Below are 18,435 nucleotides of genomic sequence, written 5' to 3'. Positions count from 1 at the left end.
GGGGGGGGGAGCAGTGATAGTTATTGCATGTTAGCGTGCAAAATGTAAAGTAAGGCTAAAATCCCCTGGAGAGACCGGTAATGCGGACCTGGGAAGAGAAGCACTGGGTACATCTCAGGACTGAGCCGTTGTGCTTGTGTGTGTAGCGAGGAGTGGGTGAGATTGTGAACTGCAGGGGTTTGTGTGTGCTGCGTTTTCATTGGTGAGTGGAAATAGAAAGTCTCTGCTACTTTTTACAAGAGGTAATGGTCTGTATAAAACCGAAAGAAGTTTTGCAGCTCAGATGCTTAATAGGCCAGTAAAAATATTTGTGCTGTTTACCATAGGAAGCCGGTAACAGTGGAGGAGACTTAGTAACTTATGCTGTATAATCGTGAGCTCAGGTAACATTGCCATCAAACCTGTTTGAGTGTTATGTCTGACATGGGGTTGTGGCTGCTTAGAAAATTAATGCAAATGAGCTTCTTTAATAGCATAGAACATGAGGGCAAAAGAGAAGTGGAAGAGTTCAAATCTCAGTGCATCTTCAGCTTCTCTAGGTGTTTCTCGGTGGTATTTTTGTTGTGTTTTAACCTCTTTTGCTGTGCCTGCTTTCTGTTACTCCTTTAGCCTGGATGAAGTGTGTGAGCTGAGCTGTTTGCTTTTCTTTGACCCAGAGCTGGATGGTGATTAACTCACTCAGTGAATTTAATCGATGCTCTGAGAGATTCTATTTTTAGATAGGCTTCTTCATTGCAATTTGAATCTGGCATGAATCTTCAAAACTGAGCTTTTACAGTAGTTTTTCTAATTATTTCATGCCAAACAGTGGCAGGAAATTAGTAGTGGAATGTGTTGGCTGTAAGCTTGCATGTATTCATGCATGCTGTTAGTGTGTGACATCAAGGGAGGACAGTGGGCATCTGTCATGGACTTTTCTTATTGCAGCATGGATTCAGTCCTGACTGGTTTAACCTCTCCTTTTTTCTAGTACATCACTCGCCTGCCAAAGAACCAGCACATCTGAATGCATTTCCCGAGCACCCCTCCTCCCTGAATTACCTGAGACCCAAGAGGCAGAGACCTCAGATGCTGAATCTGAGTGGTACCGAGATGTCTGGGGTACTCAGACCAAGGCCAGCAGGTCTAGACAGCCCATCAAGCAACCGCTATGCTGGAGACTGGAGTAGTTGTGGGGAGAACTACTTCTTAAACCCGAAAGACTGCCTGAGCGAAGCAGACTATGATGATGTCCCTTCAGAAGATACGGAGAGCGGGGATGATGGCAGCAAAGCTGAGGAATCGGATGCCCCAGTAAAATGCCTGCAGCCTCTCCCCAGGGAGCACACGTTTCAGAGCTATTTGACAATGCAAGCGATAGACTCTGCTGTGGATCACAGAGCAAACCTCAAAGACCTGCAGGAAAGCATTGATACTCTGATAGGAAACCTGGAAAGGGAGCTCAAGAAAAACAAACTAAACATGAGTTACTAAATCCTGTCCTGCCTGACACCTCCTCCTGGTGCCTCCATGCCCCTCACTGGGCTTCCCACAGCCGTGTGAGGAGTGACAGTGCCCCTGAAGGTCCTGTGTTAACAAATTTTAAGCCATTCCGTTATGTTTTCACTCTTTTGTTAGAAGAAGGTGTTGGCCTGATTTGGGTGTTAGAGACAAGCTTAGAGACTGTGAGGTGATTCCACATAGTGGCATTTCTCCCTAAAAACACTATGCACTTAGATGGTCTGGGCAATACCTGATAGAAGATAAAGCAACATCTCTGCTGTCAGTGGCAGCAGAACTCCTCATTCCTGAAATCCTGTCTCCGCTACAGATGTTCCTCTCAGAAGAGGATGAATGCTGCTTGGCCTGAGTTTTGCAGCATGGACTTCAGATAGACTTTGTTTTACTATATATGCAATGGCTGCTATGAAAAATGCTTTATATATATATGATATTTATATATAAAGTTTTAATTGTACAAATATTAATGTATTCCTGTATTAACACTTTTCAGTAATTATTTAAACAAGCAAAAATTAAATATTTTTCTAACCTTGTTTGTATATATCTATGTATAAATGTGCATGTGTCTCATTTGGAAAGGAGAGGAGTCTCAGAATTATGGAATGGACCCTTTTTTAGAAAGGTGTGTTCAGTGATGCCAGGTTAAGTTACCCCTTGGGTAACACAGCATTTGATTTATGCACAGAAACATAGCCCGAGAGAAGGCAGGGTGAATGATTAATATAAATGACCTTGCGTGTTGCAGGGGCATCAGTTCAGAGGTGTTGACTATTAACTCTTTCTCACTGCCTCCCCATCTTTCTATCTTTTCCCTTTTTTTTCTTTGCCTCCCCCGGTGTTTTTTCATATGTAAAGGAGGTCTGGAAGGTATTTACTTTTCAAAAAGTACTTCTGGCCCTTGTAAACTGCTACTTTATTCTTGATGCTTCAATACTACTTCTCTCTCCAGAGTTTCATGCATTTTTGTTGAAGTATCTTTGTCTGCTAGTAGTTAGAGGTCTTCAAGCCCTCTCAGAAGGGCTGTGGCTCTGGAGATGCAAGACTCAAATTCTGCAGGAAGGTAGTTGCAGCTTTCTCTTGAGTCTTAAATTAATCTCCCAAAAACGTAAATCTGAGTTGTTACATGGGGTTGAATGGGTTGAGTGACATTATTCCTGGGGAGTTTGGGTGGGATTGCCATTCACCGTGACTCTTAAATTCGGCTATCACCATCCTCTCAAATCTTCTCTTATCATTGCTAATTTATGGTGAGTAATTAGAAGTTTTGTGTTCAAGCAAGGCATTTTTGATCTAATTAAAATAGTTACTAAATTGCATACAGATGTTTTGATAGTCCCTCTAACCAAAACGAGATAGAGAGTCATTCCTTCACAGGTCACCCCAAGTGAGAAAGGGGAGATTGGGTGGGTGGGGTCGAGAGGATTATGTGTTTTGAGAGGTCAAACACTGAGTTGCTGTCAGCTGGCTGAATAGAAGTTAACTCTCTTCATCTTTTTGGTACAATGTTGGCATCTCACCATGGCTTTCCATTCACCCTGTGGGTAAGTGATTTTCTGCTAACCTGTACTCCCTTATATTGATTAGTTGAAGAGTTATTTATTTACACTAGCAAGGAATTAAGAATTATGTCAAACTTCACCTCTTTCTTCTAAGGAATTATTTTAGCATGGTTTCAAATGGTTTATTCAATCTCATTAATTTATTTTTTGTAAGTGTTAAAAAATGCAAAACAATTAATGCAATATAATGATAATGTATGAAAATGTAAATTTAACCTGAAGCATTTATCAATAAATCGATGTATTTTTTTAAACTTTTATACCTACAGAATGTGCATACTTTTTAAACTATAAATTTAAATTCTAAATAAAATTTGAATTAAGAACAACATTTAACTAAGCCTAGTTAGTGATTATTTAAGCCTGTCTAAGCTGGTGCCATCCATTTACACTGGCTGCACGTGTGAATTAATTTCATAAAGACATTTAGCTTTTCAGAATATGTTTTGTTCTATTGTAGTTTCTAGATTGACCTGACATTTTGGTTACATAATTAAAAAAAAAAACAACCAAACTAAAGCACTACTCAATTTAAATCCAAAAGGAATAATTTTCTAAGGAAGTTGCCAAACCGGTGTTGTGGCGGCATTTCTTCTGTTGCAGGATGCTGATGCTTTTAAACATAGACTGGCTTCTGCAGTGGGTGGGTAGATGTATTGGCACTAGATGAAAGATGTTTGCCTTTAAAGTTATTTGATAAATGAAACACTAAGTTTTTATTGTTTATTATAATCTAGATGTGAGTACCTTTTGAATAAGTGTAAGGTTTTTCTACAGGAGGGTTCTGTAACTCAGTACAGCAGTGCACTGCTGTGTCAACTTTATTTTAACCTTAGAATGGGAAATGAATGACTTCATAAACTATTAATCTAATTAGTAAAAAATATAGTAAAGTATTAGTATTATTCCAATGAAACATTTGCTGCTAATCTCGTTATAACATGTAGAACACGTTTTGTATGTTAGAAATCCTCTTTTAAAGAGACATTTCCCAAGTGTTTTTTTTGTTATAAGTTGTCCCTTATATATATTCTTATACATATTATTATCTTTCATAATATTATTTATATAATCTGGTCAAGCTGCCTGTTTATGATTGTTACAGATTCTTAAGGAACAGGATTAGTGTGGGAATTACCCTAATCTAGAAACACTAAATTGGGAGATTAAAACAACCTGCTTATATCAAAGTAAAAATGAACTTTTTTTTTTTTTCAATATACAAAAGAGCAGCCTCGGGCTGTGTGAAGTTTGTAGGGTAGAGCTCTTGCTGAACCCTGTGGGCAGAGCCAGGAACTTTTCTTACCATACTAACCTTTGTTGTTGTCTGCTTGGTGTAACTCAGTTCAACACTGGGAACAGCTCCTGTGCTGCAGGGGCTCTTACTAGTGCTAGAAGAGGTTAAAAGCAGATGGCAGAGCCTGCAGTTGAGTTCAGAGAGCAGATGTCCTTGGAGCGTGTGGACTTTCCTTCAAGTGGGACCTCCGCTTCCCCGGTAAAGAAAATGGATGTAGATGCTCTTACAGAAACAGTTACAGGACTTGCACCAAAATCGCATACAAATTGTTATACCCAGTGATGGCCATGTGCTGGGCTGGGCACCAGCTAAGAACTGTAGTTTGTAGTCCCCCAGGAAAAGCAGAAGAGAATCTATAGGTCTGTGCAACTCTGCTGACAAGTGTTAAGGATACAATGCACTTAGGTGGGTTCAGGAGTGGACTAGATGCATTCGTAGACTTTTAATTAATCCATTGCTATTTGTTTAAACAGGACTGTCCAGATGCTGCCTGGGTTGTGTGGCTGATCCAGCTGACACTGAATTGCTTCTCCTCCTTTATCAGCTTCTCAAAGTGGCATATTAGAGGAGCGTGCAAGAGATGAGGAGGGATAGTGTGGGATGTGGAGTAGAGGGGGTGACAGCATGACCTTGGGCTGACTTAGGCTGCTGGGGACCTACCCCCTCAGAAACTTAGAGCGCTATATCTGTCTGTTCCAAATGCTTAACGTTTGTGCATGTTTATTAATGCACCAGGCAAGAAATGTAGCTGCAGCTATTCAGATGGGTTCTAAAAATAGAGGGAAACAGCCCCAACAGAAGTAGATACTCAGGGTTTTTACAGAAAAATTTATAAATCTGATAAGCCAGAGACACATCTGCTATTTGTGCTGCCAGTTCTTAACCCCTTATTTTCCTTCCCATCCCAAGGTATAGGGTTTTCTTAACAGTAAAAATGTATTTTGATATAAGAAGTTTTTTATCTCAAACTGCAGCTAGCAACAGTTGGAAGATGGTTATTTGGGGTGGGGGGAGGACTGGTGTTATACTTCAGTGTAGCTATGATACATTTGTTACAAAATCTCATCCTACACAATGAATTAACTTTTATTTCTGTTTGACTTTTTTAGAGCCGTGCAGGAAACCCTATATGTTATGCTAGGCAAAATTAGCCTGTGGGACAGTTTGCCATGAGATAATGGAAAGCCAACCCTACAGGTATTTTAACAACTAGGATTGCATTAGAGAAGATAAAATATTGTGATGGGATGTATAATCTCATGTGTCTGGTGTTATTTGGGAACAGAAACAAGGAAGAAAATGGCTCTCAGGAACGTTATTGCCTTTCAGTTGGGAGATTCCTGCATCTCTCCAGGTTGCTCTGGGGAGGGAGAGGGTCTGATCAGCAGAGCCCTGATCTGCTGTCTCTTTGTCCTCCCTGCTAGGAAAACCCAGCTGAAATCCGGCTATCTTCTAGAATATTTTCATCAAAACTCTCACGAGTGCCTCTGTGGTGGGGAACAAGACTCATGTTGAGACTGCCGCCTGTTCTGGGTTGTAGTGACAGAGCTACAGCAGAGGGGGTGGTTGGATTTTCCAGGTAAACCATGATGTATGGTTGATTTTAATGTATATGTAGTTTGTGCCTGTTTTAATCAGAAATCTGTGGAAGGTGATCTGAGGTGGTGTTTAACGAAGTTCAGGCCTGATAAGAGAGCTGATCTTTTTAATGAGTTGGTTATGGGATGTTTACATATCTGTATGGAGCAGGCTGTTAGTTAAATATTGGTTTAGCAGAGAAGCTGTGTTCTCTTCCTGTTTGAGCTCTGACTGCAAACACTGTGCTGCAGGTGGTAGGGATGTGCTTGTTGAATTTTCCCTGGTTTTAATTTGGAGGTAGCTTGGTATGAGGGGCAAGGAATATTACTACAACATTTAAACTTCAAACTAACAAAGAAAAAACTGATTTTCAAACCAAGTCTTACCTAGAGGTACCAAACATCTCTTAAATCTGACTAAAGTTCAATCGAAGTGGTAAAAGTACGCAATGAGGTGATCCTGGCTGTAGAAAGTTGAAGGGGTGTGTGTTTAACAGTGCCTAAAACCAATCTGCAATGTTTATTTAGGGACATAGGAGGCTCACACTGCTCCTGTTTCATATCTGGCTACACTGTACTCTGACAAAGCAGAGCACTGGCGCTGGCTATCGCTTGTCAGCCGAAGATCCTCTCTGCAAATCCCCTGTGTGTCAGTCGCCTTTTGTGCTTTAGTGTCTACTGTGACCATACGGACATTTGTTTGACAGGAGTCTGTGACCCTCAAACAGTTTGGTGAGTCATGGAAAGAGTGAACTCACCCGTATAGAGTTTAATCTGTCCTCCTCTGATAGATTTAATTTCTGCTTGACAAGCTGTGCTCAGTTACATGGTGTCTGACCTGGCTATTGAAACCGTGCCACAAGCAGAACACCACTTACGAAAGAGTCCTTTCTGCAGATGGAGGATGGACATTAATATTCATGAGCTGTTGAACTCATTTACATTGGTAAATATTAAAACTTCTGTATAACACTGTTCGATCTCTCAAGCACTATTGTCTTTTGACAGAAATGTACACACTCAAGAGCCACGGTGTGCTTGGTAAAAGCTGTTTGTTCTAAATAATGCTGATTTTTTTCAAGGCAACAATATATTTTAATGGATTTGGTTTTCTCTTTGTAAGCATTTGCCAGGCTTAAGTAACAATCATTTTCTAATCTGATGATGGCACATAAAACTGGTTCAGCTTGCAAAGTTTGAAGGGTTTATGAACAGTGTGGTCAGTTCTTTGCTTTTGGTTCAGCAGCCCCTGAAATTTGTTTAGTAATTTATATGGTCCTCCCTTAGCATATTGATGGACTCAGCAGAGGTGCAGGGGGGACCCCTATCATTTAAGTGTGCAGTAAGTAATAAATAGAAGACTATAGCATGGTGAATATTTGTTGTGGCTGCACTTAGGGGAACAGAACTGGGTTGCTATTGTTGAGGGAGCACTGGTGTTGACTATTCCCTGCATAAGCAGTAGCATTGCCTTCTGAGTGTTGTGGCAATCTTCTTGGGATAAATCCTCTTGTAGCAGTGATGGCCACCTCTCTTCCCTGCTGTAATCCAGGTGACTGCACATGCTATTTGGGGAAGTCATTGCTTGTGGAAGTTGTAGTGGGTGGAGTAAAGCTAGCTAATGATGAAATCATCTTTAGTGTAAAAAATACCTTCATTCCTATGAGCTGTGTTCCTTCGTGAGCTGCAATGGCTCACTGATGTACAAGAGCAATTCAGAATCTGTTTTTGATTTTTAAATCCCTTAGGTGACAGTGGGTCCTTTGCAGGAGGAATTATTCCTTCCATCTCCTGTGATTGTTGTGGTCATCTGAGGTGCCTGCACATGTTCCCTTTCTCCCTTCAGCAGCAGCTCGGGTACATGGGGCTGCACAAGTCCGAGGTGAGTGTTCTTTGCTCTGGAGTGCTTTCTGTCGCTGTATCACCAGAGCAGCTTGTCCCGAACATCTCAAAAACACTTACTGCTTGTCTGTAAGTTTTCAATAGGAGTGAATACTTTGGGGATGAGGAAGGAGATGCTTGCTGGAGCTGAGTAACAGAATTTGTATGGCCTGTGTGAATATAGCTATTGGAGTAGAATGGCTTCCCCTCTGGTGGGAGGGAGCGGGTGGATATAAGGTGGAGGGGTGGCACATTGGTTTGACTGTCCGAGTTGTGTTTATGGTTTTTACAGCTTAGAGAGTCCTGACAGACACAGAACTTTGAAAACTATTATTTAAGCAGTTAAAATATTAATTATAACTATATTAATTAAAGATAGCAGGGGACATGTGCCCAAAACAATTGTTCTCTAACCACATTGTGAGTAAACAAAAGGATAAAGGTAATGAAACAATCTCTAACTGCACGATGCTTTGTTTCTGAAGCTAAACATGTTCTGCTGAGATAAAGAGGTCCCGAAATAAGCTTGCTTGTTCTAAAGGTGATAATGGGCTCTAAGCATCTGACGAGGAAAGTATTTTTTGTCACTTTACTAGTCCTAAATCCATTAGCATCTGCTTCTTCAGGTCCAGAAACAATAGAGTCTCCATGTTCTTGCTCCTCCATCCCTTTTATTTTCTGTAGAGTAGTCATACTCTGAAGGAAAAACACATACCAGGCACTGTTAAGCTTTGAAATCTCCATGCGAGACCCTGTTGTTTTCCAGTGGATAATATTGGTGCTATCACAAATTAATGAAAATAGGCATCACTTAAGGCTACATTAACTGAATTGTCATTTCCTTGGTTGATTAGTTAGTATCATTAAACCATTTACCAAATAATAGATAGGCGAAATCCTTATGTGAATAAAGAATGGAAAGCTGGAGTCTCTCCTAGCCTGAAGGAGCAATGTTTGTAGGGAAGCTGCCAAAAAGTAACTTTATGAAAGAGCAACTGATGTAAAAAGAAAATCAAATTCATAGCTTGACCAAGAGCTGAACTCATGTGAACTAGGACCATCTATTCCACTCCTAAGAATCGTAAATGTGAAATGAGCTGCTATTCTGATTACGTCCATCCTGATTTTTGAAAACACTATGGGAAATCCTGCCTAGCAAAATAGGTGTGTTTTAAAGACCCAAAGAAACAAAGGAAGCTTTCTCAATTCCAAGTACAACATACTGTTTTCTCTCTCTGTGCCTCCAGCTCCGTTTCAATTCTGTTTTGGCTTGAAGGTCTTGATACTCTTGAAACTCTTGTTCACGATACTTCAGATATTTGACTTCTCTTTCAAAATAATCAAGTACATTGGCATGCTATTAACAGAGTGACAGACAAGGGTCATTACACACCCAAAGACACAGAATTATTGCTGAAGATCTAAGAGTATTATTAGTTTATCTATACTGGAAATATAGATATCTCTATCCAAATAATTTGCAGCAAAACAATATTAAGATGTGTATCGAAACCAGTTGATTTTGGATACAAATATGTGTGGGGTTAAATAATTTTTATTACACTGACTCTGAGTAGATCATCCTTCAGGAACCTGCACTGAAACAGCTTAACTAGTTTTAGGTTAGTGATTTTGCTAAATCAGTCCAAATCCTCACTGACCCAGCTTCAGGCACAAAGAAACCATAAAATGCCATACTTCAGTATTACACCATGCATTTATCTGGGATTCTGTGTTTTAGTTTTCGTTAGTCTCTTCCACAAGTATTTTGCAGTGAATACTTCAGTTAGAATGAACGTAATCTAAATATTAGTGACTGCCTCTGGGTTAATAATTCTGTGACCTAAATAGTGTAGTTTCAAAACACATGTAATTTGGACAGAAGCAATGTGTTTTCTCATGTTATAGCACTTAGCTCTTACCTTGATTTGAATGAAAAAGAATGGACTAGGTAGCAGGTATGACTGCTGGACTGGATGAGATGAAAACACTAGTTGATCTTTGGCTGGGTGGTAGGGGAAAAGAACAACCGAAAATGATGTGGAAATAAAGGGAAACTTAAACAGTTTCCATTGTTCCCATGGCCCTTTGGTAGAGATAATCCTTATTTCAAAAGAGAATGAATGAGTGGTAATGTTAGTAACAGTTTGCAAAACACGCTTTAACTAAGCTAGAAGGAGAAACCAAGATGTATAAATCAAAGTACCAAATGTATAGGGAAAAAATGATGCAAATGCAGACAAGATGGTGTAAAGAAAAAGAAACTTGGTATGTTTACATTACTATATGCTATATAGCATTGTTTTAATGCATGAAACCACGTGTCATTTTATGCATGTGGCAAACAATGCTGAACTCTACTGTGTTTTCATGTAGACAGGTTAGAGCAGTGGAATTCTGCCAGTGTCACCCAGGTTTCCTTTAGTTGCTTCCTATGTGAGCTCTGTACAAAAGCCAGCTTTGTTACAGCTGATCTTTGGAGAAAAGGGCCATACTGATCTCAGATTAACTGCCATCCATTTGAAGGCAAGTACTTCTAGGCAGGCCTGTTTCTGCGCTGGAGTTTTCTGGATGAAGTGTCACAGAGATTAATAAAGATTCTTACCAACCTCATTCCTTGAAGGGTGACTTCGTTTCTGACAGATTTCCAAAACATGCAGTACTCCAAGATCATCAGAAACAGCTAAGAAATGCTGCTTTGCTGAAAGATATTTGATAAAAGCACATAAACAATCTAAATTCCAACAGTAACACATACTTCCACCCAAACTCGAGCTTACAGAGGGTTCATTTTTGTCGTGGTCTTTTTGGTTTATTGTTTACTTCAGCAAAAGGCAGCCCTATTGCCCTCTTATTTTCTTAACAAATGAAATTCCCTTTAAAGTTTAAGCTCTTTCAAACTTTTAAAAAAAATTCAATGCTTTTAGTTGCTTTATGCCATAGTAGTTAGTGTGCCTTGGATCATGGGCCATTTTGCAGCCAGGGTGGCACAGTAAAGCACAATCAGCATGAACATACGTGAGGCAATCCAGGGGCTGATGAAAGTGATCATTGATTTGGAGATGTTCTGGAAATGAGATGGCTCGTGAGATTTCTTCAGTAAGTCCCAAATATCTATATTTCCATCATCTCTGCCAATGAAGAAGACTCCTGGTCTTGTTAAGGACCAGTGTCCTGTAGTATATCTTCCTGCAGAGCAGCTTGACTGAAGGATTGGTCCATACTTAATTTTTTTTGGAAAACAAATAAAAGATAGACCCAACAATCAAACAGTAATATCCATTCACTACTTCAAATTCTTATAATTTGACAGCATTCACAATTGAAATGATCCTATTACAGAAATTATACCAATGTCAAAATTGGTATCACCTTCTGCAGATAGAGAATTGTCGGGAAGTAAAAAACCCGCTATCTCACTTCCTGTCTATTAAGGTAATCTGTCTATATGCTGTTAAAATCTGTGGCCTTGAGATTTTGCCAGGTGCAGCAAACCTGGATTCCTACATGAGAGAAACTGTAAAAAACCCCATGTTCCTTTGTCTTCACATGACGAAAAGACTGTGACCTAAACCGGAGTTCTTCAGACCTGTGTATCACACATCGCCCTTATTCTTCCCTAGCAGCAGAAATAATTTGGTGAGATGCTATAGTTTTTACAAGGCTGGGATTAAATAAGGTAATTTCTTTTTTTTTTTTCTTCTGTAAAAGGCAAGTTTACAAAGCTATTTCTAAAATGGTTTTTCTGATGTGAAGAAAAAGGTTTTCTTATACCTAATTTATTGCTACACTATGAAGCTTTGTAACTTTCAGACATTTCTGAAAATACAGTCTGTGAGGCTATTATAGTTCTGTCTTTTATATCTATCAATTATATTACAGCTGTGTTAAAGTAACTTACTGTAACCCCTTCTTTCCAAATGGCAAAATTCCTTCCTCCAATGCTTAGAATGATGTCTTTAAAAAATGGAGATCTCTGGAGAGCATTGATAGTTTCAGTGTGGGTGATGTATTTCTCAGTGTGCTTCTGACCTAGTGGAAGGAAAGAAGCAGTTGCTTGTAACTAATGCTTTAGTGATCATCTTCACCATGGGAATTACTTGGGGGAAAACGAGAGTGCAGGATCCAGCACAGGCTTCAGAGATACTAGCCTCATTTTTTTTTCTCTCACAAGGTATAGGAATTGGAATTGCTGCAATTCTAGTTACTTCCATGATTTGTGCCAATAGGTACATAGAAGTGCGCCTGTGATACTGGAGGGGGGGTTTACTATTCTGTAATGACAGCTAAACTGCACTTTTGAGGGTGTACTGCTAAATCCTGGTGTCTTCAGTTGAGATAAACTATTATAGGAGATGAGAAAGAGCCTTAAAAAGAAAGAATATTGGTGCAAATATTTTAAAGTTAGGGATACATTAAGGTTTAAATGGGTATTGAGAAACTTGAACTTACTAACTGGTTTTGCTGAGTCACTATCAATTTCCATATTCCAGTTAGAATAAACAATTTCTCCATCCTGTGATGCCAGAAAAATCAAGTAAATGGTAATGTTAGAGCTTGGTGACTTTGATAAAAGTGACTTGTTTTTAAGCTGTGATTTACTTAATTATAACCATCATTAAATATGTTCTGAGTAAATTAAAACCTGAATTTGCAGCCAGTGACTGAAAAAACCCACTAACCTTTTGGATCACCATTTCTCAGTTATATATCACCAAAACAGTTTTACTTACCATGATATATAGAATCATAGAATCATTCAGGTTGGAAAAGACCCTTGGGATCATTGAGTCCAACCATCAGCTCTACTCTACAAAGTTCTCCCCTACACCATATCCCCCAACATCTCATCTAAATGACCCTTAAACACATCCAAGGATGGTGACTCCACCACCTTCCTGGGCAGACTATTCCACTGTAAGCAGTAGCATGTAAGCATGTAGACAGTCCTTCATGCAGAATTAGGTTTTTACAGTTAATGCTTTGCTCCAATATTTGGGGAAAAGGTGACTAGGAGCAAAACGGTAGCTAGAGGCCAGATTTTCATTTCCATATGAACTTGAAACTGGGAAAGATGATGGAATTTTAGATACATAGGGTAGATAGAGGGCTAGGAATAGCTGGGACTTCCTACAGTAGAAATAAGTTGTGGGGGAAACTGATACAAATGTTTTCACTGGGCATTTGGGGAAACACTGAAAAAATACTACTAATCTTATGGGTTCTAGTATAAGGAAATACTGTTTGGTTCCTGCTAGCAGGTAGTTAAGTTCAACATATTTTGGAAATGTCTTCTAATTCTGCCCTTGAAGTAAGGGTTCCTATTGTGAGTTTATTATTATTTTAAGCATGTAGTTAAATGTATTAAAATGGCAGTAAAATGTGGCATGTCTGGAAGGATCTTTTTAGTTAACACCTGAAGAAAACGTGCATGTCCATACATTTGTGAAAACTGTGTTATTTAATCATTCAGTCTTACAGATATCTTGGGATTAACATTTTCATTAATAATCTCTTATTTTCACTTACTTCAGTTCCAACAAAAACATCAGTGGAGATGCTCTCTACCAGTTTCAGATTTTTGCTTGAAGTAGTCCTCTTTGTATACAGGCTGTCTTTGGTGGGTACTTCTAGGGGGTTCAGAGATTGCACGTTCTCTGGGAAACAATATGGTTATACCTATTTATTATACACTGGAATTTATCAGACCAAGCAAATCCTTTGTCTTACAAAGGTAGTTCATGGTTAAGAGGAACTTCAAGAAGAAAGATAAGACACTGCCAAGTAAAGCAGCAGTTTTGCAGGTTAACTGTTTCCGGGTGGAGCCTCCCCATTGCTGCAGCTGCTCTCAATCAGTGCCTCCTGTATCCCCATTGCTGCAGCTGCTCTCAATCAGTGCCTCCTGTACCCAGACAGCTACTTAGGGTGGCACCATTCTGTTCTTCATCAGTTTTACGCAGCAGCAGTGTCTCTGTGGGAACTCCACTTAGGCATCCATACCCCTTAGCTGCCACATCCAGGAGCTAACTGCTGCTCCAGGGAATGGCACCCCCTGCCTCCTGCAGTCTGTGGAGTGACAGTGGGCGCCGGAGCAGCTGCACCACAGCAGCTCAACTGCCAGAAAGGCATTTTCTGGCATTGTTTGCAGGTACTCTCTCAGGTAGTCCAATGCTTGGGCTACCTCTGTGTCAGTCTGACAGCTTTACAGAGGGATTAGTAGTGTGTACTTGCCACAAAGTACCATAATAAGAACTGATCTACTACAGCATGTGAAGTGCTAACTTCACGCTCTCTAGTAAAGAGTGACTCCTCTATCCAAAGCGCTACAGAAATACCTACAATATGTACTGTTACTCCAGGATTATTTTTACAAAAATAGTATTCTGTAAGGGCTGAAAAGGACATACTCTTTCGGGGATAAAGAGCCTGTTAGGGGACTTGTGTGGACTATTAAGTAAAACCTGGCAGAGTTACCATGGATATGGAACTACTCTTCTTGTATTCAATACATGTACGTGTCTTTGTGGTCAATACATGTATGCCACACTTTGAATACCAGTATATTTAAGAAACCCTTTTCTCCAGATGTATTAAGCTATACCACATTTTGTTGCTTAGCTTTCATGACATATATACTGAAATATAAACTTATTAAAAACATTTTCCCCAGTAAGGTGTAATAAAAATATTACCTGAGGTTTTGCAATGATAATGCAGTTCCCTTAAACTAATTCTGACAGGGCCATACTCTGTGTTAGGATCACTTTCACGCAGATGTATCTGTTCAGAAAAAATGCATTTGCTAACTCATTTTGTCATTTTTTTGAGGTACAAGACTTAAATGACTTTCTGCTGTAATGGAACAGGTCTATTCAGTTTGCAATGTGTTTGTAATGCTCTATGAACAGTATGTGCTGCCTCATGCACAAGCACAGGGAAAATGCAAACCTGTGGTTTCTCTTGTGTTATCCTTTCCCTGTAAGGATTTTGCCATGTTTCTAGTAAAAAAACAGCTCCAGTGGTCATACTTGTTCAATGACTGTACTAGCTTGTAGCTATTCTAAGCAGCACAGGTCAACAAGTCCTTTTTGTTTTTTTCCCTAACATTATTTTCAGCCTCACTTTTTTCACAAAGTGCTATGAACATTTTCATCAGACTGATTGTTGGGTGAACAGTAATTATGATTCTCTTGACAATGACCATGTCTCTCAGTTTGGAACCCACTGAGATAAGACAGTGCTATGGTTGAAAAGGCTGACAAGAACAATTACTTTTGCACCTACTGCAGTTAGCTTTTCAAACTGCATTTTACTGAAGTTTCAGAGAAATGTTGAAACCCTTCATTTCATAACTGGAAGGAAATTCACAAGGAACTCACAATTTGCTGGAAAAATTAAAGAGCTGGGAAGCAAAAGAATACATTCCTATGGAGTTCTGGCTATATCTACAGTTCAACTTGATCCTTCTATTCTGTATTTGTGTACAGTACCTTTATGAGAGGTTTCCAGCAAAGATCTGGATGCTTAGAAGTATCTGGAACATCAGAGGGCATATAAAAAATGTCCTTCTCTCTTACTTTCTCAGATGAAGGTTGTTCAGGAAGTTTGGTGGCTGGAATACCCCAAAATAGTACTGAGCTGCAAAATGATTGTATGATGTTATTACCTGGTTTTGTCTGTCAGATGCAGTTCTCTGCACATTTTAAAGTTGCTTTTATTTTTTTAGCCTTTCATCTTCAAACCACATAGCAAGAGACCCTGAAAGCCCACAGATGCTAGATACTTAATTACTTCTTTTGTAAATGATGGTATATATTCCTTTATTTACCATTTCATCAGTTGTTAGCTATGCTAGAGCAGCTAGATAGCATACATACAGTTGGCTTATGGAGAGTTACTGGGTGAAGTTACTGGCACTACCTGAGTGAAATTCTTGGAGGCTGAGAGAACTGAACAGAACTCTGTAGCAGGTAATCTAGTAATCTGAATTGAACCTCATTCCCAATTCCTGTGTGTGTCAGTTTATTTGCTGACACTCAAGGCAAATGGTCCCACTCACTTGAATCTGTTCTCATTGGAGCGTTCAGCCCTCTGATTTTTCCTGTTGCTCTACTCTGGACATTCATTCACAGATACGATATAGACAATGATGATTTTCCTCATGGCTGACATCTCTTTCCCTTTTCTATCGGGAGTTTCTTAGGGGCCTGTGCTCTTCAAGAATGACATTACATCCTTGTGACTTCTCTGTTCTTGTTTTAGGAGACTACTTCTAATTTTGAGCCCTGATGTGAGTGTAGTTTAAATTTTATCTCTCATGTACATTACTTGCATTGCACTGCAAAATTATTAACAACTGTATTTGCGATTGTTCTTCTACCTTAATTCTTTGAAGTATTCTCTGTATTTGATTAGGGGAAAAACTTTGTATCATTACCAAATTTTGCTCTCTCTGACCCTCATTTTGATGATTAAGCCCAGGCACACAGCATTGAAGCCTTAAGCTCTTTGCCATCATGAAAGCTAACATTTATTTCCACTTTTTGCATTCTGCCCCCTTGCCAGTCTTTCACACAGGATTATTTGGTCATGACCATCATGATTGTTCAGTCCACAAAAGCAGAGATTCATACAGTATAATTTTGCAATCTAAGTCTCCAAGTTTAAATACAGTTTGCAGTATTTCTGTGGCCTCAAAATCTTTAACAGCTTTTTGTGCAAGTCACATAATTGATGTAAGTGTGGGGGTGTGGCACTCTAGGCCCAAGCACATGTGGTCAGCACTCTTCTTAAGGTGCACACGGAATATAAGCCTATATGTGTAAGGTTTTTCAGTTAATGAACCCTTAATACTGTCAATGTAAAGGGCTTAACTGGCCAAGAACTTGATGTGCTTCTCTTCTGCATACAGAATTTCAGCCATTCAGGATAGGCTGATAGGAATCCAGAAGTGTGCTAGATAAATCATGGAGTGTGCTCCTTAAAGCTTTCTAAAAGAAAGTGGAAGACAACTTGTAGGATATGTATTGTATATACCAATCAGAGGAGCAGGTTACAAGCTGCACACAAATTTCATCTCTGTTTTCAAAAGTAGCATCAATTCGGTTGTCCTAAAAATAACAGTAACAATAATTATTACAAGGGGAGAAGGTGATGCAAGACAAAAATGATACTCTGCTAAGTAAGTACTTCAACGCATAAAACAGGCTTCTAGAAACTAAGTCACTGTTTCTGCATTGGTAAAGTTTGAAAATCAGGACTGCAAGTGAAGTGATACCAGCTTTGCCTGCTAAATACGTAAAATTCTGAATTAAGTCAGCAGGATAAATACTTGCTGGCATCACTGCAAGTCAGGCCTTCCTTAGATTGCCATGTTAGTAACTTTTTTTATACAGCTTAACCAAAGAACAAATCATTTGAGAAATTTATCTCAAACAGTTAAGTGTAGTGGCAGTGATACCTCTTTGCCAAGGTTATGCCATGGGTCATCTCTCTCTTAAATTATCACTTGGCTAGACCATACTATGAGATGGTAGTGGTACCTTCAAATGCTAATTATTAATAGTTTTCTTTGTGGATGTGGGGTTCTGCAGGTTTTATAGCACTTACTTACCAACTGGTCATTGTTTTATACCAAATTTATTTTAATTTATTGAAAAATATAGGAAAGGTATCAGGTGCAACAAGTGATTATAGGCTATGTCCTGATCAAATACAATTTCCACTATATGCAAAACATATATATTTTGACTAAAACTACTCATCAACTATCTAGCAAAGTTTCAGCTACACTTTTTTTTTTTCTTTAGGTTTTTTTTTTTTTTTTTCATTCATGAGTTGTGTACCTGGAGTCAGAATGGCAGTCTCAACCATGCAAAGCTGAATTAGGTTCTGGATATACCTTTGAATATTTCTTCACTGATATGTAATAATAAACTGCTGATTTTAGGAACTGTGCCATAAAAAACTGCAATGATGTGCAAAGGCTGACACACATTCCATGTTTATATAATAAAAAGTATGTCCCAGTATATATTGCTAACTATTGACAAAGTGATTCCTTTGTTAGTGTTTTTTGTCAAGCATGGGTGTCCTGTATCTGTTATCCCTGATGAACATGAAAACCCCTTTTTGAGCCTAAACCTTGGGGAAAAAAAACCCACGCAAACAACAGAGACCACAACGGCATTCTGCTATCCAGCCCCTTTCTTAATGTCTTACATCTGGTACCAGTTAGTATCCATGGGTACTACTGTAGCATAATTTAATAATGAACAGTTGTATCAGCTTTCTTTTTTGATGGATGTGCATCCTTTTCCTCATTTTTCTGGTATTGTTGCTAAAGACTGCAGTATCTTGTTTGCAAAAATTACTACTATATTAATTTGTATAAACCTTTTAAAGATCTCAGTTTTCTTCCTCTTGACTGGCTTTTCCACTGTCATTATTTTGCATTTGACATTTCAAATTAGTTTCGGCAACGATTTGCAGTAAATGAGCATCCAATACTCCTGTAATAGTGTTGGGCCTTTTAACTATATAGACCCTAAGTATGATGAAGCTTTAAAACCATCATAGAAAACGTAAGTTCTGAGTTACACAGACAGCACCTAGAAGA

General features: G+C 39.0%; 2 protein-coding genes across 2 annotated transcripts in view; one reads left to right on the top strand and one right to left on the bottom strand.

Annotated features, from left to right (window-relative positions):
* SYDE2 (synapse defective Rho GTPase homolog 2) overlaps positions 1 to 3,380 on the top strand; it is a 28,896-nt gene extending 25,516 nt beyond the window's left edge. The window contains exon 7 of the mRNA XM_026853915.1: positions 971 to 3,380. Coding sequence (XP_026709716.1) covers positions 971 to 1,473 — 503 coding nt within the window. The 3' untranslated portion in view covers positions 1,474 to 3,380. The remainder of the gene's footprint in view (positions 1 to 970) is intronic.
* Positions 3,381 to 8,281: 4,901 nt separating this feature from the next.
* The window catches only part of WDR63 (WD repeat domain 63), a 23,002-nt gene continuing 12,848 nt past the window's right edge, over positions 8,282 to 18,435 (bottom strand). The window contains exons 12-21 of the mRNA XM_026853914.1: positions 16,854 to 16,927; positions 15,308 to 15,455; positions 14,510 to 14,597; positions 13,347 to 13,474; positions 12,270 to 12,333; positions 11,719 to 11,849; positions 10,836 to 11,040; positions 10,427 to 10,518; positions 9,041 to 9,174; positions 8,282 to 8,513 (exon numbers count right to left, since the gene is read on the bottom strand). Coding sequence (XP_026709715.1) covers positions 8,507 to 8,513; positions 9,041 to 9,174; positions 10,427 to 10,518; positions 10,836 to 11,040; positions 11,719 to 11,849; positions 12,270 to 12,333; positions 13,347 to 13,474; positions 14,510 to 14,597; positions 15,308 to 15,455; positions 16,854 to 16,927 — 1,071 coding nt within the window. The 3' untranslated portion in view covers positions 8,282 to 8,506. The remainder of the gene's footprint in view (positions 8,514 to 9,040; positions 9,175 to 10,426; positions 10,519 to 10,835; positions 11,041 to 11,718; positions 11,850 to 12,269; positions 12,334 to 13,346; positions 13,475 to 14,509; positions 14,598 to 15,307; positions 15,456 to 16,853; positions 16,928 to 18,435) is intronic.

The sequence above is a fragment of the Athene cunicularia genome (assembly GCF_003259725.1).
Source record: "Athene cunicularia isolate RWA chromosome 8 unlocalized genomic scaffold, athCun1 chr8_part1, whole genome shotgun sequence".
Classification (NCBI taxonomy): domain Eukaryota; kingdom Metazoa; phylum Chordata; class Aves; order Strigiformes; family Strigidae; genus Athene; species Athene cunicularia.
The sequence above is the reverse complement of the archived record's forward strand: the minus strand, read 5'-3'. Positions and strand labels throughout refer to the sequence as shown.